At 34.9% G+C, this 26,001-nt stretch overlaps 1 protein-coding gene across 6 annotated transcripts in view; it reads right to left on the minus strand.

Moving 5' to 3' along the window:
* Nucleotides 1-1,819: 1,819 nt before the first annotated feature.
* LOC132200578 (doublesex- and mab-3-related transcription factor 1-like) overlaps nt 1,820-26,001 on the minus strand; it is a 75,533-nt gene continuing 51,351 nt past the window's right edge. For 5 of the 6 annotated variants that reach the window (XM_059626156.1, XM_059626157.1, XM_059626155.1 and 2 more), the window contains 3 exons: nt 25,183-25,508; nt 2,584-2,762; nt 1,820-2,517 (listed from right to left, as the gene is read on the minus strand). In XM_059626156.1, coding sequence (XP_059482139.1) covers nt 2,754-2,762; nt 25,183-25,508 — 335 coding nt within the window. In that variant the 3' untranslated portion in view covers nt 1,820-2,517; nt 2,584-2,753. The remainder of the gene's footprint in view (nt 2,518-2,583; nt 2,763-25,182; nt 25,509-26,001) is intronic. The other variant, XM_059626152.1, reaches the window with a different exon arrangement.

Below are 26,001 nucleotides of genomic sequence, written 5' to 3' on the forward strand. Positions count from 1 at the left end.
TATTTTTCTGCTGCATGAGAGTTGGAAAAGGCTAGACAATGAGTAAAATTTTTATATAAAAAAAATTAATTCTAAGTTTAATATAACATCCATCAGATATCTCAAAAATTGTAATTATGATTTGCTTGAATGGTTTGAGAGTTTGTTCATCAAGACGAACTGTGTGTTTCCTTTTCAAATTCATTTTGCTGCAGTAGTTGAGGTGAGGCGTTGGCTCAGCTATTCACTTATTTTGAATTTCCTGAAAAAAAGACGTAGAAATTAAAAGAATTGTTATTTCAACCATGGAAAATCTGAAAAAAAGTGATCTGAAGTAGAAGTAAATTTTTTCATTTCTTTTTTCAAGGAAAATTTTCACTGTACTCTCAATCTCTACTAATTTCCAGCTGTCTCCGTTAATTACAGAAAAATACCTTCCAAAAAATAAATATTAAGTTGAAAGAATCTGAGGGTTTTGTACTTATTTGAAGATAATGATTGAAAAATTTTTAAAATATTTTACTTTGCTTGATCGATTGATGATGATGAAAGATAATGAGAAGTATATAGCAAATGGTATATTATAGAAATGTTTTTTTTATAAAGAATTGGATGCCGCCTTGTGCAAGATCTATCAAGAACAATCGTTATTATTTATTAATTCATGGTGTTTTGCAGAGCGATTTATTATTATTATTATTATAACATTTGGGTTTATAAATTCCACATTCTTATTTTGTAATGAATTCCTTTAAAAAAATTATATTATTTATTTTGCATCCTCTAGCTTGTGATTGCCGTCCTCACTCAAGTAGTTTGACATTTAAGGTGAAGCCAATCGTTATTATTTTTGTTGTGCATTTGTCTTTAGTGATGACATTTGTCCGAAATTCGTTTCACGCTGGAAATGCTTCTGGCAGTCTTGCAGAGTGCTGATGTCTCCCACGGCTGCCTTTTTAATCTTGGATGCCAATCGTCAGTTCCACTCCGTCACCCTCAAGGAACAGCAGGGTGCGCCGCGCAAATGCCACCTTGCCCTCTTTTGAATGCCAATTTCTTCTTCTTCGGAGCAAATCACTGACATTTCAATTGAAGGGCCGCGTATTTTGCATCTGATAAGGCGGAGAGCTTAAAATATATATTCGTAAAAATATAAAATTCATACCCCAAATTTTACAGAACAAAAAATCCTACACGACTGCATTTGGAATTTTTTCCCCTGAAAATCAAATTAATTCTTCTCCTAATGGTATATTGCAAAAAAAAAATTGAAAAACTAAAAAAAACTTAATTGAAATGATACCTGTTTTGAGTTAATTAATCATTCCACATAAAATTGAATAATAACTTTTTTTATTTTTACTATTAAAAAAAAAATTAACTCCTTGACTATTTCATAATAAAATTCATAATATAGGTATTTGAAAGATAAAGAATAATAAATAATTAATTTAATTTAAAATAAGTATATTTAAAACCGTAAATTCTTGATGGAAAAGCAGCCCAATGTAATTTCGGAGTGAAAGCAGCAGGAATTTAAATTGAGCTTAAGCGCTAGGGGCTGAAATTGGATGTGAGAGGCTTTCAGGGAGCGGCAGCAAATTAAAACAGGCTCAGCTGAAAGAGGCTTTTCAACTTTTTATAGGCCTACGCCGTCGAACAATCCAAATGCAGCCGTGTTTGCTCAGCCCTTTTCCCTCTGAAGCGTTTCCTCATGAAAGTGCAGGGCAGGGTGTTCGGATGCACTGGAGGCTGCGACCCTCTTTGCACCCTCGCTCCAGATGATTAACTCGCCTTCTTTGTGCTCAGTCAGGATATGGAAAAGGAAAAAAAATACGCGTCGACGCTAATTTTTTTGCACTTGTTGGTGCCTTTTAATGGCTAAAGTCACATTCCTTCGTCTCTCATGCACATTAAAATATGAAAACAGCAGTTGCGTAGTTTTTACAGCGAACACTTCAAATATGCACAGTATTTACTAAGAAATTTTTGATTTTTCGCGTCAGTTCACTTATTTGATTTGCGTCAGGAACAATTTGGCAACTTAATAGACAATGATGCACAAAATTTAGATCACAATGACTGAGCAAACAATGCGAGAGCTGCGTTTTTACAAAGATTATATATGATGCACAGCCCTCTGTAAAATTTCGTCACAGTTCGATCACTTCTTAACGATTCTATATATTGACAAAAGTATACAAAACCAGACTTCCACCGCCGCATGGTTAGATTTAGTCCGCAGAAAAAATTCTCGAGATCAGTCTTTTATCTTTATCTCTCTCAAGACGAAATTTAGGAGAACAATAATCAATAAGTCGGGCCATCATTCAGTATTAAAGCACTTTTCAGTACAAATAGCTATGACACAAAGATTTAAAAAAAAATTGCATATCAAACAGCTTTCATAATTATATACTCGAGTTCACGCAAATTGTTTTGTACTCGCACGCACCACTTTTTGGGGATGAGATTGTCCTCTTGTTTTCATGTGACCCAGATTGAAGCTAAATTTCTGTTTCCTCGTCTTCGCGTTTTCTAAATATAAAATAGAAATATTAAAAATTGCGATACAAATCGGATTAAAAATTAAAATTGTCAAACCTTGCATTATTTTTATCCAAAGATCAATTAATACTATTTTGGCAATCTATTTCCCAAGAAATGGAGCGTTTTGATGATTAGATCTGGTGGCAAAAAGATGAGAACCCACTTCGCATAGGTTCAATTTTCCACTGGCCCAAAGAATTTTCAAGCTGTTGATTTTGTCATTTCTACTGCTTCTGAAACAGATCAAATGGAAATTAAATAATGTTCATTACATCATAAATTTTAAAAATTTCAATAAACTTTTCAAATTTTTGTGTTATGAAAAACTCGGAAGAAAAATAAATAGTTTTTGAGAATGAATTATTATTGGTTGGAGACCGTTGACTTTTTTCTGGAGGTGCATTGTGGATGGGGTTCAAGTAGAATTCGCGAGCTGTACATTTATATTGATGAAAATATTTAGCTCGGCGAGAGCAAACAGGCCGCGAGAGGGCACAATGTGAACCCACACGCACGCAGACGTACATTCAATTTGCCATTGTCGAGTGCACATACACAGAGAGAGAGAGAGCAAGCACATTTCATTTCCCCTGGGCTAACTTATTGTGGACTTTGTGAAAAAGTTTGAATGGGGAGGTACCGAGAGCGAGAGGGGCTCACCAAGTCATGACTGCAATTGCACGTCGGTACATGCACGAATCGATAAAAATAAAACTGGAAATTCGGACAGCGTCCAGAATCAGAAATTAAATTTCTTGCAAATTCAAATGGTTTTCTTTTGTTTGGAGTCAGAATTCAGAAAATAAATTTGTGTCGCTTTTACTCCGTGTAGCAGAGCCCAAAGGGTGTGACTGGGTGGACGGAAGGGTGGCGCTTACGAGAGCGGCGCTTCGGGAAAGGGCACGGCGCTTTTATTTCGGCGCCCCAAGACCACGCCTTATCGCCTCGTTTGCCTATTTATTTCATTCAAACGCCCCCTGTGCATGCAGTCACGGGGGCAGCGCCCATGCAAATTTTGCCAACGTGTTCGGAATGGATTTTGCATCAACATTCCACCGAATGTTCGCTTTTAATGGCCCACACATTTTCCTCTACATCTGTCCTGGAATTCATCCATCATATTCAAGCTTCGGCTCAAAATTTATATTAAAATATTTTGAAAACGGATTTCAATACATTCAGATCATGGCAGCAATAATTTTTTGTTTAATTCTTAATAATATCACCGTTTGATGTACATTTTTTAACCTTTATTTGGGTTTATTGGTAACCACAATTTTATTTATAAATAACCTAATTTTAATACACTTGAATAAAATTGCTGCTAAAAGAAATTTTAGTGAAAGTCAAAGGAGTTTTAATTGTAATATTTTTAAACATGGAAAGTTTCTAGTTTTTTAAATTCAATCTAAAACAAAAATAGAACAAAAAAATACTCCATTTAAATGCTCACTCTTGATTTTTCATTGTTTCCTTAATTAAAATATCAGTTCCAATACAAAATTTGGAAAGCCAGTTTTCTCCTTTCAATAAACTCAACAGCTGTCAATTGAGATTATATTGACAATTTTTCATTTTTCTCCAATCGCCCGAAGAAAGTCCTGGTTCTGCCAGAGCCGAAATATTAATTGCATTTCGTCGTTGGGTTGGCGTCGATGCTGTTTTTCGCAATCGGCGGATCACATCTCAATTGGGACGCGCAGACGAAAAAATGCACCCGGTACGGATAAGATCTGAAAGTGAACGGCCAGGATGGAGATCCATTATTCAATTATTCCGCTTTTCTTGCTCGGCTGGAACCAGTGCTCGCTTGAATATCCATATTTATCGCGGCCACATCGGTGCGATAAATAATGGCATTATTATTCGTGGCGAGACGCGGCGGTGCGAGCAGAGTGTCTGCATTGTAATTTGTAGACGGCTTATAAGACAAAGTTGCAGGCGAGGGGAGAAGATTTTGCGCTAACCTAAGAACACGCGATCTTGCCAAAGGGCAGTGCAAAAGAAAACAAATCTTGAAAAAATTATTTCAATCTAATATGGACCACCGGTGAGATACGAAAAGTGAATTATTTCAGTTTTGGTTCCGAGATTCTCCTCTTTTGTTCAGGCGATAAAGGCCTTTGTCCTGTCCAGGCGCTTAATTTATTGCTGTGATAAATTAAATTATTTTTATTAGCTGCGCAAAGAAGCATTAATTTTGCCTTACTTTTCCATGTTATACTTTTGGGAAGAAAGAGCGCCAAAGCAGACAATTTTTTTCAAATTTTATGGTCGATTAGCTAACAATTGGCACAAATGATTTTGAAAAAAATTTATCAAGATATCATTTTTATAAAGAAGGTAATTTCCATTGATGCATTTTATATTAGTATGATTTGGTTTAGTTTCAATAATTAGTCTTGGAAACTGATTTTTTTTAAAGTAATATTTGAAAAATACCACAGGAAATTTTTTGAAGGAAGTTTAAAATTATTGAAAATTTTACTACAAATATCACAGTCCATTGAAGATTGGAATATTAATTTCAATTAAATTTTCAATCCAATTTATTGAATTGCTTGAAAACTTAAAATTCATTGTTTTATGGAAAAATTACAATATTTAAAAATATATGTTACGTTGAAGTTCCAAGTTTATAGATATTAGAATACACATAATTCTAAGCTCCCTGATTGGCTTCAAAACAATAGAAATTCTCTAACAAAATTGTCCATTTTACAGATTTGCATGAAAAACTTTCAAAAATATCAACAATTGACATTTATTTTTATTTTTTTCTTAATTGTGATGCAATTTGCACGCCTAGCAACATGAAGACCTCTTTGGTCACTGCCCTGATCGCGCAATGAATCCGTCCGTCTCTATACCAAGTACGTAAGTAGGTATAGGTGTGCTTTCGGCGCGCACAGACAAATTGCACGTGCAAAGAATCCAAGGTCGCCGAGAAACGGACCCAAATGCAGGGGGGCTGGCTCGTTTGTCTGTCACTCACTTGGCCCGTCGGATGCAAATCCATTTGGCGTCTCATGGGAACCTCAAGAGCAAAAAGACGAGCCGCCGCCGTCTTTCGTGCCTCTCTTATTTTCAATTTAATTGCGCGCGCCCATTAATTTGTAATTGAACGCGAGCTTTTCGTGCAGCACATCCCTCTTCTGTGTATATCTAGCGGAGCAAAGGTCGAGTTACAAAACACTCCATAAAATATAATTATTATTGTGTTGTTCTTCGTTCGATTCACTGGGCTTGTATAGAGATAAAGAAAGATTGGCCGGATTGAATTTGAAATCTGTGTTTTACGGCTAAGGTGATAAATTTTAGTGAGACATTTCGAACAAGGAGCAGATTATTGCATGTTTCAGCGTGAAAATTATCAAGTGCTTTACGAAGTTGGAAATAGATTCTTTTCTGATTAAAATACTTCTAGCACAGTTTTTACGGTTCTAAAATTTCTTAGTAATTATAAGAAAATAAAAAAAATTAATAGCAGTAATTTAATGCAAGTTGCTGCATGATTTAGTTTTCTCCTTTGGGTAGATGCACTATTTTGAAGAAAACACCTGCAGAGACAATACTTTATTTAATTTCTTTAATTATTTTTTTTTTGAGCGAGTCTCATAATTACGGATTTCCAAATTTATCCATGGAAATTTTTAAATAACTAGATCAGAGTTTTGCAGCACACAAATTCAATCAATGTTAACAGATAAATTAGTTCGTTTGCGTTCGGAATGAAATTTTAATTGTTTCTATTGTATTTTACCCAACACACAACGACGACTTATAAGTTATAAATAATTGTAATAAAATAATAATAACAATATTAATATAAAATAATAATAATAATAATAAATAGTAAGTAAATTGCAAAGATAATTATTTTTAACAGTTTTTTAGGATCTTAAAATTTTTGGGGAATTAAGATTTTTAAATATGTTTTAAAATTTTATTATGTTGATGATGTTTACCAATGCTTACATTGTACTTTGGCTTCGGTGGCCTGGTTTAACTGGAATGATTGTTTTTTTGGGAACATCGATCTCAAATCTCAAGTTTAACATCTAAATCTGCACCTATTTTTCTTGAAAAATCATCACTTCACAATTAGCACCACGATAGTCATGGTTTTCATTTTTAATTGAAATATTTCTATGATTATGAATGACTTTAAAAGAAATAATGTTTGGATTCCAACGACGAATTGACATTTTTTCCTCCAGTATTAAATTACATAATTGATAGGATTAGAAACGCCTGCAGCAATTTCTGCGTTGAAAATTTTACGATAATATTCTGGACAGCAAGTACGGCGTTGGACGTGATTTTAATTTAACAACTGCGCGCGCCCCGCAGCCAGACACTTTTCCAAGTAGCGAAATAAATCAGTCGCGGCGATTCCTCGGATTCGCCACTTTGTTATTAAAGCCCGCTCCATTTGAGCAATAAATAACGCGCGCGGTCACATCCAAATCTCTCTCGGCTCGTCCAATCGTAATTTTATTTACACACACACGTCTTTTAATTTATGCGTTGGCATTATGAGCCGAGAAAGTTTTCCTCTCAAGAGTGCGTGGTTTTTCCAACTTATGCACTCGCCAGATGCAAGAGTGCGTTTGGCGATTATTCACTTCAGTTTATCGCTTGAATTGCAGTTCTTGTGGATTAAAAATAAGTAAGAGGAAAAAAACACAGAATTAGCGCTTGAGGCACGTTTGTGCAATGAAATGCGATCGTGCGTTGTCGCTTCCTGTGTCGCCTGCTTATCTCGGCGCTTTTCAAAACAGCTTCGGTTTTCTCACACAACACTATCAGTTGCGCCTGCTGCTGCGGAAAGATAAAAAGTATGCAATTGTGCAGTAAATGTGCAACTGAGATTTATATTTTCACGTCTGTTTACTTGCTCAAATATTCTGTATTTGTGAGACTGTATTTCATTTAAAAATCTAAAAATAAAATTTATTGTTTGTAAATTCATAATTAGGGTTGCGCATTTTAGTGTGTCTGTATACGGGTAAATATTTGAATAATTTTAGTTGATTTTAAAGAAATTTAGTCGCCTTTTTAGCTGCTTTTTGCCAAAATAGTCGGCTGTAGATGATTTTTTATAGGATTTTTGAGCTATAAAATATTATTTAAACTTTTTTTTTAATTTGCAATGATGAGATATTGCTCAAAATTGGACAGATGTTTAAAAGAAAAATATAACACGATTATTAAATTATTTTGTGCTTTGATGATCGGAAAAAAATGAAATGTAAATAATAATAATTTATTATGCGAATAATTATCAATAGTTCAGCAAGTCCCACATATTTGTCATGTTTAGGAAAGGATTTTAAATTGTTTTTTCATGCTCAAATCAATTTGGTGATTTTAAGACGACCTAATTATTTATCGCTGGAATTTTGAGTTTAAAGGAAAACTCATATTTAGTTGCAAAGTAGCTTTATTTATTTAATTTAAATTTAGAAATTGAGATAAAATCGATATTTTTGCCATTTAGTTGACCTAAAGTAAGAGGTGATGTTTTTAATTCATAATGTAGAATCTAAATTCAAACGTCACATAGTCAGAGAAAATGAAATAATTTTCCTGAAAATCGAGTCTTACAAGAACAAGACTAATAATTGTTAAATTAGTTAAATAAAAAAAAAATAAATAAAAACATAAAAAATTCAGACACTTTACGTGTTTTTATTTTTGTATGCTTCTATCATCTTATTTGTTTTTGTATGAAACTTAATATTCAGAATTGTACAGACCTGGTACAGCGACTCAGCAATAAAAAATTAGAAAAATTGTTTTATGCAACTCATTATAAAAGTAATGCTTGATTTGCATAGTTTGTTTATTTAACGAACAATAACGGGAAAAATATAATTTCTAGATCAAGCAATAAAAGGGAAAAATATAATACCCTGATAATTAAAATAATGAAGTAATTATCATTTTCATAAAAAAATACTTTCTGTTCTACTCCAGATTAAAAATAGATCTAATTGTTGTAGAAATGCATTAGCGACCTCTACACTTTTGCAAAGGACATAATGATGCCTGCACGTGCACACATAATTCTTAATAATAGAACAATAAATAACGCACTCGTTTCTTTCCTCTCGGCTGTGATCTTTCTCTCTCTCGCCGGTGGAAAAAGAACACAAAGTAATTACAGGCTGCTGCACACCGCGAGGTGCGCACCAACAAGAGTCATTACGCTAATTGCGCATTATGAGCCTCACAATGAAGTTTTGTGTTTTTTAATACGGCAGGGCGCGGCGAGAGATGCTGGAAACGGTTTCAGACGAAATGACGCGAGCCTTATTTGGCCGGGCCGCGCGCTGCACACAAGGCCTGTCTGTCTTGATCGCCACAGCACAAAGGGCCCCTTTATTTCTGCATAACTCACGCAAAATGCATCCCGCGTGTCAGTTGGTAGCTCGGTGCTGTCAATTTGAGCTCGGGAATTGAGATTGATTGGCGCGAATGAATGGAAACGAAAACAGCGCCGACGGTTGTTTCTCCGTCGCGACTCGGACGCCTCTAATTGGAGAACATTGAAATTCATTTGGAGTAAAAAATAAAAATCATCTGGGTTTAATTTCATCACAAGTGAAGAGTGGCAAAATAAGCGTTTCAATTCATTCCTATTTATTAAATTAGAAGACAATTTATTTTACTTAACAAACAAGCCCAGAAAAATCATGAGAAGGTCATTTAAAATATCAAATTGTTACACAAATTACAATCATTTTTATATGTGAACGGGAAATGTGGGGGTAAATATTTCGCATTTTTTAAATTTATCTTAGCTCTGACTTTGAGAGCTAGAAATTTTAATAGTTAAATAAGTTCTAGGAAAATATCAGGTAAAAAATTAAGGAGAAAGGGAAGAAGCTATGATGTTTTATAGGTATTCAAAAATTTTGCATAATCTAATTTTCATAGAGAATAAAGTACCGTAAAAGTATTCAGTATCTGCTTCGTCCATTTTAATTTTGAATGGCCATTGGGAGGCTAAATAGGAATTATTAAATTCTTATATAAATATATATTTTTTTAATATTCATTAAGTTTGAGACGCCGCCGCGAAATCATTTCTCATTGTGACGGGCCTGATTTATAATAATACGGTAGAAAAAATCATAAGCTCCATTTAAAAGTCCTTTCACTATAATCAATTTTGAAGTATTTCAACGATTTTCATTTCTAAAGTTTTCTATATAGAAACTTACAGGTAAATTTTATATTATAAATAAATAAATTATCTAAACAAATAATTTATTATTGCAGCAAACTATAAAGAAAAAAGATATATAAATTTATCATAATAATAAAATTGTATTGTTTAAATAACTAAAATAGTTAAATTATTAACTTAACAAAATTTGAAAGTAAAAAAATAATATAATGTAATAATATATATTTGTTAAATAAAAATTTAGTAGTAAATCTAGTTTTTTTTCAACTAGTCATCATCGCGTTATTAATCAAGATAATTTTCCAACAAAGTTTAATGAAAAGTGATATCTTTTCTTTTCATTTAATAAAACCACCTTGTACTTACTTTAATTCAAAATTAAGAACCAAGAAATAGTATATTTATTTAGATTTATCACTAATCTATTATTATTCACGATTTTCTTTCCAAACTATCATGCAAAAAATTGTGAGTGGATTTTTTCATTCAGCTTCTGCTGAATGAGATCACTGCAAATTATGTAATCCTTGAAGTACGAAAATATGTTTTTGTTTCATCAAACCGGACGCAATTTCCGTCTGAAATTACTTAATTCCTCGAATCAAAGGGACGCTCCTGCGCGAGGCTGAAAATTCGCTGAGCCGCTTCGAGCTGAAAGAGAGGTGGTGCAATTTATCGCCGCGCCGAATGCAATTATGCTCAATTAAATGCATGAACGGCCGGCCGCGGCTGCTTGTAACAGAAAGTAATTATTTACAACTTGTTTGTTCTTTTGTAATATATCAACGCGAGAGACGCGCATTAAATTAAAACTTATTATTTTAAACGGCAATTTAGCGTTATTTATGTTTTAATCAGACCTTTCTCGGTGCGCGAGCTTTCATATTTATAAGCGAGCGCTCGTTTTTCTACACGGATTATTGTGACCTCGCGAAAATTGCCTGCTCTCTCGACGCGCAACCGAGAGAGGCTAAAAAATTGGTTTCCTTGGCTTTTCTCAATAAAGCTTTATGCAAATGAAAGAGCCCAGTTTGTATTCCAGTTAATTTGGTCCGAAGGGCGTTCGTAAGTCAACCGCTGATTTCCCACGATTTGCCATCTCAAGAGCGCATTAAAATACAATAAAATTATAGAATCCTGTGGTTTAAAATCTATTCCAGCACAATGTTGATTAAAACGTGGGAATAATGAGAGTAATTTATCTATTATTTCTGCAAATTGTACAAAGTATATCAACATAATATCTTTTATTTTTCTACATTGAAACATACGATTTTAATTAAAAATAGATCCAATTTGTAATTTTTAGAATTAGGAGAGAATAAGAATTTTGGCGAATCAAATACAACCTAAAAATAAAGTTAAAAGTGTGATGCTCGAGCGGTTTAAAAAACGAGGTTATCCTTTAAGTAAAAACATGTTCCTTTTCAATGAGCCTTTTTTAATACTATAAGAAATGTCCGTTTTAATGCAATGTAATTAACTGATCTTAAGCTTTTCAAAATGGTAAAAAAAATTAACAAAAAGTTGTTCTTGTTAGCATGTCATATTCAAATTTGCACAAAATCTAGAAATAATCTGTGTTCATAAATGGATAAAAAAAAAAATATTTTGATTGCACTATTGAATTTTCTTATCCAAGATTTAACTGCAAAATCTAAAAAATAATCTGGTAAAATGATGCTAAATTTCGCACTAAAAAATAGTTTTTGTCGCAATCATGAAAATTATTTGTTCTTGATAAATTCACAATTCATAACATGTAAAAACATTAGAAAATATGTTATAGAAATGGAGTACTTGGCTTTGCCTTTCTTGCCAGTCGCATAGCTCGGTTTAGGGTTGGCTGGACTTGTAAAATTTCCCAAATGAATTTACCTTTATTAAAATGTTCGAAAGACCCGAAGCATGTAAGACAGTTATTTTTTGGTAAAATTTTAAGTGTGCAAAAAAATATCTGGTTTTTATAAACGAATGAAACATTAAACAAATTATATACACAACATTTTTTAGTAAAGCAGTAAAATTGTCTCATGCTTAAATTTCTATATTTTATCCAAAATATTATTTATATTACTCCATTTTTTTTGTAACTTTAATCGAGGAAATGAAGATATCGGGCTTTTCCTCGTTGCAAAAAATTGTTTTTATTAATATAAAAAAAAAAAAATAAGCCGTTTGTATTTGAATAAAAACAATTTTTTTGCAACGAGGAAAAGCCCGATATCTTCATTTCCATGATCATCTCCACGAGTGTCAACTTCTTCAAACACTTTAATCGAGTTTCCAATAAATTTCTAACCACAAAGTTATTCAAAATAATACTTCACCGTTCATGCACTTTGCAGTTGGTTTCTTATTTATGCACTTGACCGTTTTGTTATATTCTGACGCGCGGCTGGAATGCACATTTTCGCGGCTCATTAATTTACCCAAGCGACAAATGAAATTAAGCGTCGGACGTTCGCTCGGGACGCATCGACTGTGGGAACGGCTTTTTGCATTTATACATATCGTGTGCCGAGACGCGTCCATTTATCATTGCGCGGCGACAGAAGGTGATGCAATATATAATTTTTATAATACGAGAAGCTCATCGAATTTGATCCGCACCGCGTGGACAAGTCGAGAGTGTTGTGAAATTTAATTGCTTCAAAGCAGCGAACATAACAATGTCAAAGAAAAAGACACAGAGTGCTGCAGCTCCATATTGGGTTGACACGTCGAGCCGAGATAAAAACACGGACACGGCGTCTCTCCCTCGTTTGCTGCAAAATGAGAAAACTCAATTCCATTATATGTAAATTGAGCCGGTCGGCTGGAAAAAGTACAAGATGCATCGCTCGCCGATCGAATGACGGAATATTATTTATCTCCTTTATGCGAACTCGCTCACTCGCGCCTATGTGTGTATATTTTCCACTCGCTTTGCCCTCCGCTCTGGCCGTCCGACTTACTTAGTAACAGCTCCGCGTCCACAATATTGTGCAAATCAGCCGCCATTTGCTTTTACTTCCAATGTGATTTTCAATTTGTTTTCTTGATCAAATGTGTCGTTAAATCGACGCCATCGTTTACTGAAGGTTGTCTTACTGCGTGACTTCTCATCATATGAAAGTCCTGTCACCTTTCAGCAGCCAATTTACAGTTGCAACACATGCCGAGTCAAAAGCAAAAATTTCAAAAGATTTCTTCAAAAGCTATTTTGCCTATTTTGCAGAATTTTGAAAACAGCGATCAAATGAAATATTTTCAATTAAAATTGATTTAATTAAACATTCCTTTTCACAAGATAGGCTTATTTGTATTAATTGTTTATTCCTCCCAAGAAGTTATTTCAAAAATTATTAGAATTTTATTAATTTTATTATAATAAAATTGTAATTGTGTTTATATTTTATTTTCTGCCATTTGGTATATTTAGGTATTATCAACATTTTGTACACAGGTTACATTGGAACAAACTGGAGCTGAAGTTGTTGGACCCTTGAAGTAGAAGGTAGGATAATTTATTTTTGCTCCTGCGAATAACACGCATATTTTGCTTGGATAATTGGAGTATTTAACGCGAGCACCGGCAGGTTTTACAATCGGTTTTATTTATTTATTACGAACATTTTTGCGTTATTCGAATAAGTTCTGGACACTTCAGATTCCAAACTGTCCAGATGCTCCAGGCAAGTTGCGTGAGTCCATTACTTCTTACAAAAACTTCTTATGTAACAAACTTTAACGGAGGCCATTAATTAGAATGCAAATTACGAATTTCGCAAAAGCGGCGGCAAAATAAAGTGTTTCTTATAAATTTTTATTTTCAGTCCAATGTCCGCATTAAATTCTGTTTGCTCGGAGCACCAAATAAATGGTAATGGCAAGTCGCTTTTAATAAATGACGTTTCAGGGCCAACATCGAAATGTCATTAGGCTCGGCCGTCTGGCCGTGACATTGCTCGATTTATTATTGACGCATCAAAAGTCCAGCGGTCGCAACGGCGCGGTTTAATTTTAACCAAATCGCCACTAGCGGGTGTCGTAAAGTTTTTCTTTGGCGGGACATTAAATATAGACACAAAGGCGCACACATCTGTCCTCAAGTCTCTCGACGCTAACCAAGAGAGCTACTTTGATCATTTTTTTGCATGTCGTTTGCTTTGTGTGCTAACTAAAAATCTACAATGAGTTTCTTTGCCGGCTGCAAGTTGTAAAACGCTCCACTTGTAAACACTCGAGAAACTAATTAAGCGAGCAGCCGCGCGTGATGAATCCATTTCTTAGCAGAAATTATGTTTACAGTTACTCTCACGAAATGATGCTTTCAATCAGGGTAAGTTGCGGATTTCTCGAGATTGATTGACAGATTTATAGAGAGACATCTCACGTCTCTCTATGAATTGAACATAAATTCGCTCGATTGTCGCAACCTCCACTGACGATAAGTAGTGAGAAAATCAGGTGTTTGTTTGCGTAATTTATCACTTAAGTCATCAGCTGCGTTATTTACCTTCGCTTCACGTGTGGAGTTGCCATATTCATAATGGTGTGAAGATAAGTGAAAAAACCTATTTTGATTTCTTATAATAATTAGCTATAAATTTATTACGCATTTTTTTGTAGTTTCAAGTTATAAGGCATATCTCATCAGAGTAAATATTACAAGGAATAGTTTATGTTAATTTTTTAGTGTTAGTGGGTGTTTTTTTGTAATTTTTGTGCAGTTTTGTCATTTTCTTGAATTGTTAATAAATACTAATAATCCAAAATAATCCACTTTCCGTTTCAGTCTCCCAAAAACAAATTCAATGTGGGTCCAGAAACGAAAACTAATGCTTGGAAATCGAATTGTAATGTCCAAATTTCACTCTTTTTATTGAAAATCTTAATTTTTCCAAATCAAATTTTGATTTCTGTTTTCAATAATTAATTTTTCCATTAAAATTTTAAAAACCTTTACACCTATTCTTCAATTCAGGTGATACTGCATTTTAATCTCATTGGGTTGTAGGTTATTTTATAAATATCAGTTTAACACATTTTTATAATTACTTTGTGAAGTAATAGTAGGGAAAATTTAAATTACCTTAAATTACATATAATATAAAATTTACAAAACAAAAATTAACTATCAACTAAAATACAAAATATTTATTTTCTTAATTAAATATAAAACAAATATAAAATATTATATGAAAACAGTTTTTTATTCAAAGTTATCAAATTTTGTATTAAAAAAATCAAAATTAAATGGTTAGTAGAAATTAATTTGTCACCGCAATATAATAAGGTGGAAAATCTGTATGTAGAAATGCAAGCGTTCCAAGATTGGTCACCCACCAATGTTTCGTTGCACTTCTTGTATCTTGATAAATAAAAAACATTAAAATAAGATAATGCTTAAAACGCGAGGTCATGCTTTTTGCAAGACGAACGGAACAAGTTGCGAAAGTGCTCAATCAGCGTGACGGCGTGCAAATATTGGCGGGTCTGCCTCTCTCTCTCGGGAGACCCGCGTGTAGCCAATTATCGTCTTGACCTAGAGCACTAGAAAATAGTTTGGGCTGTTCGCGCGGGCGGACGGCGGAGCGAGAGATAAATTATCTCTCACTCGGCGAGACGCCATTTGAGTTGGAACACAACAAAGGAACGAGAGGCTTTTAAATGGTAATTAGCGACCCGGGGCGTTGATTTTCCTCCAAAGAATGAGCAATTAAACGCAGACGCGACTGTTAATCACGCAGCGATCCGCGAGTTTCAACTTCTCCTTTTCTTAAACTTTTATTGTGCATTTTGTTGTAAAAATAGTTGGAAGCGAGGCAGCCGCGGCGGCAGTAATAATTATTCCCGGTGGACTTTATGACCTTCTTTTACATTATGAGCGCTGTACTTAATAATTTACGAGCCGACGCAGCCAGAGAATAATATTTTACGACGCGCAGACCTTACTTAAAATCCCTTTTCTTCTATTGCCACGGAACAAAATGCTCCGTCAGGAGGAGAGACTCTCACACACACACACACACAAACGTCTCTGCCCAAGCGAAATTAAATTTATGCTAAATCTGAGTTGTAAAAAGCGCGAAACTTCCTGCTCTTTGAGCCGCATTGAAAGAGCAAAGTGTGTTTATTTTGGTTCCACTGAACCACTTTGCATAACAAGAAAGTGCAAAATGTAATTCAGAATAAAAATCACTTTTTGATAGTTTGATGAAAATTTTGTGCAGAAACATTTGTTGATGCTCTATTTAAAATATATTGTGAAACATTAACAAAAGCATTTGGGAATAAATTAAATATTCTTAGGAAAATTTTAAATTTTTTAAATAAATTAGAATTTAATTAAATTCCTAGACTGTGAAACCCGCAAATTTTTTAAATTAAAGTCATTCTCTTATTTATTGGACACCCAACAATGTAAACTTATTTAATTTAGATTAAATTGAATTAAAAATGTCAATTTGATTTGCTAATCTTTAGAAAAAAATCTATTAATAAATTGCAACTTTCTTGTTTAGCTAAAAAATAAAGGAAGTTTACATTGTTAGATTAGATTTAACTCTAATCTAATCCAACAATGTAAACTTCCTTTTTTTTTAGCTCAATAAGAAATTTATAATAATTTATCACATATTTATTTCTAAAGATAGCAAATAAAATTGAGAACGTTTTGTAACGTTAGTGAAGTTGGCGATATCGCCAACAATTTTTGGCATTTTTTTTAAAAGTGGGGAAGTTGGCGATATCGCCAACTTTTTTTATCTTAAAAAAGGGTTATAAAAGAATGCTGATTGCGTTCTAGGGGATGCATTTGGCTATTATAAATAACCCGTTATGCATTAGACCTCTAGAAGTACATAAAATGTGGATTTTCGCGATTTACACCCTCAAGGCCGGGTTCAGCCACTTTCTAAGCCACCCCAACTTACACCCTTGACACCCTTACATAAGAAAACCACCCTTACATCGCGGCTGAACCCGGCCTTCTAATTTAATTATTCACCCGAAGGTATTTTTATGGTGCCGACTACAGTGAAAAATCGGTTTTTCACGATTTACACCCCCACGGCCGGGTTCAGCCGCTTTCTAACCCACCCCGTTCGACACCCTTGACACCCTTACATAAGAAAACCACCCTTACATCGCGGCTGAACCCGGCCTTCTAATTTAATTATTCACCCGAAGGTATTTTTATGGTGCCGACTACAGTGAAAAATCAGTTTTTCACGATTTACACCCCCACGGCCGGGTTCAGCCGCTTTCTAACCCACCCCAACTTACACCCTTGACACCCTTACATAAGAAAACAACCCTTACATCGCGGCTGAACCCGGCCTTCTAATTTAATTATTCACCCGAAGGTATTTTTATGGTGCCGACTACAGTGAAAAATCGGTTTTTCACGATTTACAACCCCACGGCCGGGTTCAGCCGCTTTCTAACCCACCCCAACTTACACCCTTGACACCGTTACATAAGAAAACCACCCTTACATCGCGGCTGAACCCGGCCTTCTAATTTAATTATTCACCCGAAGGTATTTTTATGGTGCCGACTACAGTGAAAAATCAGTTTTTCACGATTTACACCCCCACGGCCGGGTTCAGCCGCTTTCTAACCCACCCCAACTTACACCCTTGACACCCTTACATTAAAAAACCACCCTTACATCGCGGCTGAACCCGGCCTTCTAATTTAATTATTCACCCGAAGGTATTTTTATGGTGCCGACTACAGTGAAAAATCGGTTTTTCACGATTTACAACCCCACGGCCGGGTTCAGCCGCTTTCTAACCCACCCCAACTTACACCCTTGACACCGTTACATAAGAAAACCACCCTTACATCGCGGCTGAACCCGGCCTTCTAATTTAATTATTCACCCGAAGGTATTTTTATGGTGCCGACAACAGTGAAAAATCAGTTTTTCGCGATTTACACCCCCACGGCCTTGTTCTACTGTGTTTTTCTCATCTAGCATATCAGCTGTTTGAAATCAAAATTATTTTCTTGTTTTGATTTCCTGGATAACGAAAAAAAAATTACACCCCATGACAATTTTTTTTAAGAAATACAATTATTACGTCACACATTTTCCAGAATTTTAATTTATTATCTTAGCACTTTTTTTCAATTCATTAAATTTTTATTGTTGTTTCTTAAAATTGATTACTTTTACATATTCCACTTCAATTATCTTTTGAGAATTTCATTTTCTTGATATAAATTAAGAAATTAGTAAATTTAGTATTTTAATCAAAAAATAAAATTTATGAAATTTATTATGAAAAAATTTAAAACAAGTCCGGGGCAGGAAACACATATATTATACATTTGTAAAATTGGGTAGAGTTAAAAAAAATCCTCATTCAGTACCATGCTTATCAAAATATTTCAGATGAAACCATCAAGAAAATCTCAATCTTCTCAAATAAAAAAAAAAAAAATTAAAAAATTGGAAAATAGAAATTTCAAACCAGACTGCTACAAATTGAAAATTTGACTTAGAAGTTTATGAAAAAAAATTATTAGCAAAAAGGTATGGGTTGCTCTGGGTGATGCTAACCTGTATTATTACGTCGATTAAGAATTAATAATTAAATTGAATAAATTATATGCTTTTATTTTGAAACTCATTTGAGTACAACTTCAACTTAACTAAGAGAAGTTTACGAGGCAATTTTCAATGTGGTGCGCGACAAAATAAAGTTAAAGTCTTTAACTTCATTTTCGAATAGTCATTAATACAAGGACGCGATTTTTGCACTCGGCCAGGTGGTACTGGGTGCCTTTCTGACCGCATAGCAAACACACACAGGAATCTTTTTCGTCGTAATACTACCGTTGTCGCTCGGAACTATTGCTACAGAAGTGAATAATGTAAAGAAAAATGTAATGCATATTTTTAATTATTAGAAATTTTCTTGAAATCTTCATTTCAATTGAATTATTTTTAAGAAAAAATCCAGATATGAAAATTACAGTCCGGAAAGATAATGCACATAGTCAACCCCGTAAAGTTAAAAATTAATTTCTTGTTACTTTATCAAATTTTATAAGACACAGTCTTCATCAAAATTTTCGATTTTAAATTATTTTTATTAAGATTGGAAATTTTCAAGTCATTCAAAATTCAAAGTTGGATAATCAATTTACAGCGGCCAGCGATTTGTGGAAATTTTTTTAATACTAATATTTAATTGTTAATTAAATATTTAGTTCTCTAATTTTTTTAAAAATTGATAAAAAAAAAACCGATATTCAGGTGTCATCTGCACCATAAAAATACCTTCGGGTGAATAATTAAATTAGAAGGCCGGGTTCAGCCGCGATGTAAGGGTTGTTTTCTTATGTAAGGGTGTCAAGGGTGTAAGTTGGGGTGGGTTAGAAAGCGGCTGAACCCGGCCGTGGGGGTGTAAATCGTGAAAAACTGATTTTTCACTGTAGTCGGCACCATAAAAATACTTTCGGGTGAATAATTAAATTAGAAGGCCGGGTTCAGCCGCGATGTAAGGGTGGTTTTCTTATGTAAGGGTGTCAAGGGTGTCGAACGGGGTGGGTTAGAAAGCGGCTGAACCCGGCCGTGGGGGTGTAAATCGCGAAAAACTGATTTTTCACTGTAGTCGGCACCATAAAAATACCTTCGGGTGAATAATTAAATTAGAAGGCCGGGTTCAGCCGCGATGTAAGGGTTGTTTTTTTATGTAAGGGTGTCAAGGGTGTAAGTTGGGGTGGGTTAGAAAGCGGCTGAACCCGGCCTTGAGGGTGTAAATCGCGAAAATCCACATTTTATGTACTTCTAGAGGTCTAATGCATAACGGGTTATTTATAATAGCCAAATGCATCCCCTAGAACGCAATCAGCATTCTTTTATAACCCTTTTTTAAGATAAAAAAAGTTGGCGATATCGCCAACTTCCCCACTTTTAAAAAAAATGCCAAAAACTGTTGGCGATATCGCCAACTTCACTAACGTGAATTTGTATTCAATTTAATTAAAAAAAAAAAACTTAAATCGCACATCTCTGTTTTTGTGTAAAGTCGCGTTATGCAACAAGTGTGATTATATGAAATAGTTTATGTATTGAAAAGACCGCGTGTGCAGTCATTTTGCCGCCGTTTTTAGAGCGCAATCCTTGAGGCGTGCAAACGAAACCCTTTCGTCTTAATGAATTCACACAATGCGTTGCACAAAATCAACCAACGTGTCTGCTAATTTTACGAGCGGCGCAGCGTGTAATTACATATCCCATCAGACAAAATGAAAATATTCTGTATATGTGCTCCGTTGTGTATCGAAAGAAAACAGTCTCTGCAGCCCGCGTAATTGTTTCAAAATCGTAAAACCCTTTAACGACAATTGTGTTGCACACACAAGAGAGTTAATAACAATAAGAGGAGAAAATTCACAGAAGAGTTAAAATGAAGTTGCTCGCTCGTATGCTCGCTGCTCTTTATTATTATAATACATAATACGGCGGCCGGCCGAGCAGGATGAATTATGATCTGAATAGATTATAATAATGCTGTTGAAATCGCCAGCAGGTTTGTGGAAAAAATTAATGCCTTTTTTATCCCGTCCCTTCGAAGCTGGTTTACTGCCAGTTTATGCATTAACCGCGCGCGTATCGCTCCATCGGAAAGCAATTTACACACCTTTGTGAGAATCGACACTGCACATTCGGAGCTGAAAAATGAAATGAATAAAAATGCTGAGAAAAGCAAGCGTGTCGAATGCTAAGCAGGTGACATTTTTCACTTATAACGAGAGTGAGCTCCGATGCAGAAATTGGAAGTGTTGAAATGATTCTGGCTAAAGCCCCCGCATGTTACAATCCACTCAAGTTGCTTCAATTTAAATTAAGTAATCGTAAGGTATCCAGAAATTGACTGAATAATTTTAGAATTGACAAAAACTGGCGATCAAATAATTTTGTACTAAAATAAAATTAAATTTAAGTGTTCCGAAATGATTCTTTAAGGCTTAAAATTGTTTTCAGTAAATTGCACTTTTTATAAGTAAATTTAAAAAGGTTTAAAGCTCATTTTAAACATTATATAAAATTCAATCATAAAAATCATGTAAGATTACTAAATTTATTTATTTACTATTAAATTCATATTATTTATTTATTTTTTATTTCTCATTTTTTGTCAATATAAAGTTTAATGAATGATTTTGGTTAAAATGCAACAAATGGAATTAAATTAAGAGTTTTTAATTTTTTTTTTAACCAAAACTTTTCTAATTTCCTCCCAACGACAACTGTTTTATTTATAAATAAATTCAAAGAAACAGTAAATGTGTCTAACTTGTCTAACTTGTGGACGGAGATTAGCCTTTGAATTGCTCATGAGCATAGCTCGTTACTTTAAGTAACAAGATTAATAACGGATTGAAATCGCACTGAACATTTCTCGACTGCTGGTTTGTTATTCTCAGTGCACTTAATGAGACCAAAGCAAAAAACCTTACAATGAGACATATAGAAAGAGTCAACGTCTCAGATGATTGATCATCGCTGTTTGCCGGGGCGTTGGTATTATTTCTCTCTCTTTTTCTCAAAGCGCGCGATTATTTGTAATAATATTGCTCAATGTCGTCGAGTGCGGAGAAGCAAAGTCGAATAGGCTTGATAAGTTAAATATATCTCTCGATGGAACAAACTTTGTAAGGCGTGCAACACATGTATGCAATCAGTGCCGGCATCTCTCAGGCGCGTTTATTTCTTCTTCTTCTTTTTTGCGAGAGCAAGAAGTGCATTCATTATTACATACGAGAGAACGAACATCCCGTGCAGGCTTTTGTAACAAATTGTCCGCGCCACACACGTAACCGCCGGATAAATTATTCTCTTTGCACGCAGTTTTGATGAACGACCGCGCGAGAATTCGCGCTACCGTCGCCGCTCGTCCCCGCGACCGACCGGGGGCTTTTGTGGCCGCGCCGACGTATTTTACCTGCGCGGGCAATAAATCTGGCAATCAAGAAGCAATTACCGGCCGCGGCCGACGCAGCCTCCAATCACGCCGGCTGAGTTATGGGGATTCGCGTTACAGCCCAGCGAGAAGAAGAAGAAGAAGAGTGTGTGTGTATAATCAAGGCGATCGAGTCGCTCCGCCGCATCCTTCGAGGTGCGATGCATTAAGTGTAATTTGTGTATTTCATGGGGAAATTAATTTAACAACCGCGCCAACTTACTTTTTGTGTTGCGAAACGACCAGACTCAATTAAACCAAATTGCTTACCACTTTTGAATTTATTTGAGAATATATTTATTAAAATTAATTTTAAACAAAAACACGGCCGGAGTTGTTGACTCCTGATTTTTTTTTTGATCGGCCCAGCAGCCGGCATATCGTCTATGTCGTGCAGGTTGCCTACCTTTTATCTAGGATCAATTTGATCATTGTCACAGAAAGGAAAATTTAATTTGATTGGTTAATTGAAAGAATAAATGTTTTAAGAATTTTTTCTACATTTATGAGCATGGGAATAAAATCGGACCTGAATGAATTAATTTAATTATATTTTAAATTGAAGAAAGAAGTGAATAAATATTTCTTTAAGCAGATGCGATTGCATCAATGATGATCGCTCAATTTCTGTCACACTGTTGCGTAATTGCAGAATTAAATCGTTGCAGAGGCTTTTTGCTCTCTTATCTCTCTGCGCTCATTACAGGCGAGCTGACGTAAAGTACACGGAGCGTTGCTAATTAAAAAATAACTCTCCGAGTGGAAAAACGAGTGAATGGAGTTGACAGAGAGGCTTCCCAAGGAAAAAAAGAGCGGCGGCCGAGCGAAAATAAATCGTGTACATAAATTTTATATATTTTACGGCTGGGATGATTTGCGACGTGCCGAGAATGGTTTCGCTGCCCGCCCCTTGATGCCGGTGGGCTGTGCAATCAACGATTCCAATATAATCGCAGAGCCCGGTCTCTGGCAAACCGGTCGCTCGGGCAAATTGTGTTTGCACGGCGAGCAATTGATTTGGAAACTCTCGGATATGCATTTAATAAAATATTTCACCGCGATCTTGAAGCCGCCGGTGTGTGTTGCAACAATAAAGCGGCGACTCGGTACATTACATGTTCGCGTGAGAGATATCGTTGTCGCCCCAGCAACCGCAGCGTTGACACCTTCGAATAACCCGCCAGCCGCTCCAACTTATCCCTCGCAGCAGCAGCACCTCGCCAAGGTGTGGTTTTGCGGATTGGAAAATTGCTTGATTTTAAATAAAATGTGGGGACGCCGTTCAACATTGTCTGATTCGGAGGCAGACTGAATTTCAATTAAAGTGTCTTTTTAATATTATTTATTTTTTACAATATTAATGATAATTTTAAATCAAATTTTTAGAATATCGCAAGAATCTGAGAAAAGAATTTGAATTTTACTGTATGTTTCTGGTTATAAAAATTAATCGCGAATTTTTAAACAGAATTTTCATCGATACGAAAATACTTCTTTCATTATTATCATGTAAATTTTCTTTCGCCCCACGCCCATTACTTTTTTCTGCATTTTAAATTTAATAACACATCGGACCAAACTTATCCTACAACCTTCAATTGTTTATCGTTTTTCTGCTTAATTTAAATTGCTCTCCAACGTATAGATTGAAATCGGAATCAACTCTCGGGATTCTTTTCATCTCGACCCTGGAGCAACATTTCATGAATGCGGTCCTCACTTGGAAAGAAATCTCGGCCGCCACGCCTACAAGTGCGCAGACCGCACCGACGATATTAAGATTTCACCGGCCTGCATGCGGTCGTTAATTTCATTATATTTTCAAAAATAATAACTTGCAATATTGATTTACATTCCTGCACTCCAGTTACCCGGCCAGAATAACTTGTTTGCTTTTTTCGTCGGCTATTATGGTATTAAAGCAACTCTCATGTTCGGCACTTAAACAAACTATCCACATTGTTTTTTTTCCAATTCTAGTTTTGAGTAGTGAAAAAATAAGAATCGGTCTGAGGCTTTTCTCATTCTAATCCCACAAAAGTACGTGTTGAATTTGTATCAGGTTTAAACCTCGAAAGGTTTCTCTTTTCAAGCAACGAGAGCAATGATTATAATTAATAAATCAAACGGCTAAACACCTCTCGATATATTATCACGGTGCAATCGCACAGCCTCGGGAGAATACAACGTTTAAAACACGATAAACTGCTGTGTAATTAATAATTACAACTTATCTCGGGCAAAAATTAAAAAAAAAATAAAATCAATGTAATAACTCTTACGTCCAGATCGCGCCTGCAATTAGCTCACGAGCTAAAAGCGTGCTATATAAAATTATTGTTCCCATCCTCTTAAAAAACAATCTTTGTTTATTATTTATTTATATAACTGATTTTGCCGCCGCAGCGTTCGTGAATTATTAGCTTTGACCTGGGTTAAAGTGGAATTACTTGGGCAGCAGCCGCACTTTCACTGAAAGTCACGACCGGGCGCAGATTTCATCACCTTCGCGACTCGCTCGTCGTTTTCTTGTGCCTTTGATAAACGACTCGGCGTGATCCCCGCGAGCGTCGCGGACCAACATCTTGTGTGTCTTTGATGGATTGATTCTTCCCACGTGTCGGCCGACGTGCTTGTCCGTTTTGCTTGGCACCGTGAGAGAGAGAGACACACCGCGTTTGAATGGGCGGCAACATTACCCTTGCGCAGATTGAATCAAAATGATTACACTCAAGGTCAAATTGTCAAGTTTCAATTGAAAATTATACACGATAACTTGAAAAAATGGGGGTTTTGCTGTAATTTCTGGTGAGCAGGCTTCAAAAATGTATTGTGACTTTTGGGGCTAAATTTCTGCTTGCGATAAATTGTCTTGAATTTTATTTCATTAAAATTGTTATATTTGTAAGAAAAATTTTTTTTATAATATGTTCAACATTATGGAAAACACCAACTTATGTCATATCATAATGTTCCTCGAGATTCTTAATTGCACTGAAAAAGGACTTGTTACTTGTAATCACTTCAACCCTTCGTTTTTAATTAATTTTTTCTTTAAAGTACTAGAAAAAAATATTTAAAAGTCGATTCTCTAATAAAAAAAAAATTAATTTTTTTTAATTGAAACCGGGCAAACCTCGTTTCAGAGAAAAAATTTAAATTTTTCCATTTTTGTTTTTTCATTTTTTCTTTGCAACGAGGCTTGCCCGGTTTCAATTTTTTTTTTTAAGAAATCCACCTCAAGTGTTACCATTCAATTTAATTTTTTTTCTTTACCAGCCTCGCTTATTTCTCATATGAATGACTCATAATTTGCAAAATCCATGAGTGAATTAAATAGATTTTTCCACTTATAAATTAGACTTAATTTATATAATTATATTTTCTATGGTCTCTAATAAGTTAAAAAAAATTATATTTTTTATCATGTATGTTTCAGAGTTTTTCATTTTTTTTTTTAACAAAAAATAGCATAACTTCACTAACCTCAGGATGCTCAGGTGACCTGCGTGGCGTTATTTTCGGCGCTTGGCCGTTCCGAGTTCTGAGGTCAAACGCTTCCTGCAAAGCTACTGGCACATTTATGCTGTTCCAGATATTGGCGATGTGGTCGTAGTTGAAAGCGGGCATATCAGCGCTGTGATGGTACGGAGGAGGCACCATCCGCGGCAGGTACATGGGGTGCATGGCTGATGGTATAAAAGGGTAGGGCGCAACTTCGGGTGGCTGTGGTGGCGCCTGAACCAGCACCGAAGTCGCTCGAGCATGGTTGTGGACCGAACCGTTTTGCATCTCCTTCAATAGTTCGCTTGCTGAAACAAAATAAGAGACCAAAAAATTATATATTACATTTTTTTTTAGTGAACTTCAACTTTTTGAAAGAATAAATACATGAAAATTAAAATAATAACCAAAATTTTACATATCTTAACTCAAATTTGTGAAGAAGAGGCAATTTTTCTCATAGTTGATGGTAGAAAATTAACATTTTCATGAACCCGAGCAAAATGAAACAAAAATGGATTAATTCAAATTTTAATTATTAATTTTATTTTCAATAATAAGGAGAGCTTTTATTGTATAAATAAATTAAAACAAACTAAACTGCTTTCCTGTAATAATTCTGACAAAAAATTAAATTAACACAGTCAATCCGACAACAATGATTAAGCCACAAAATTTACCCCTTTGACCTTTGACCATCTTAATTTTTCAATTACAGCAGAAGAAACTTATTGATTGATTTTTTCGGTTAAGGTCTATAATTATTCGGGTTATTAGAATCTTAAAACCTTACATAATATT

The sequence above is a fragment of the Neocloeon triangulifer genome, unplaced genomic scaffold, assembly GCF_031216515.1.
Source record: "Neocloeon triangulifer isolate White Clay Creek 2 clone unplaced genomic scaffold, ASM3121651v1 ptg000014l, whole genome shotgun sequence".
Classification (NCBI taxonomy): domain Eukaryota; kingdom Metazoa; phylum Arthropoda; class Insecta; order Ephemeroptera; family Baetidae; genus Neocloeon; species Neocloeon triangulifer.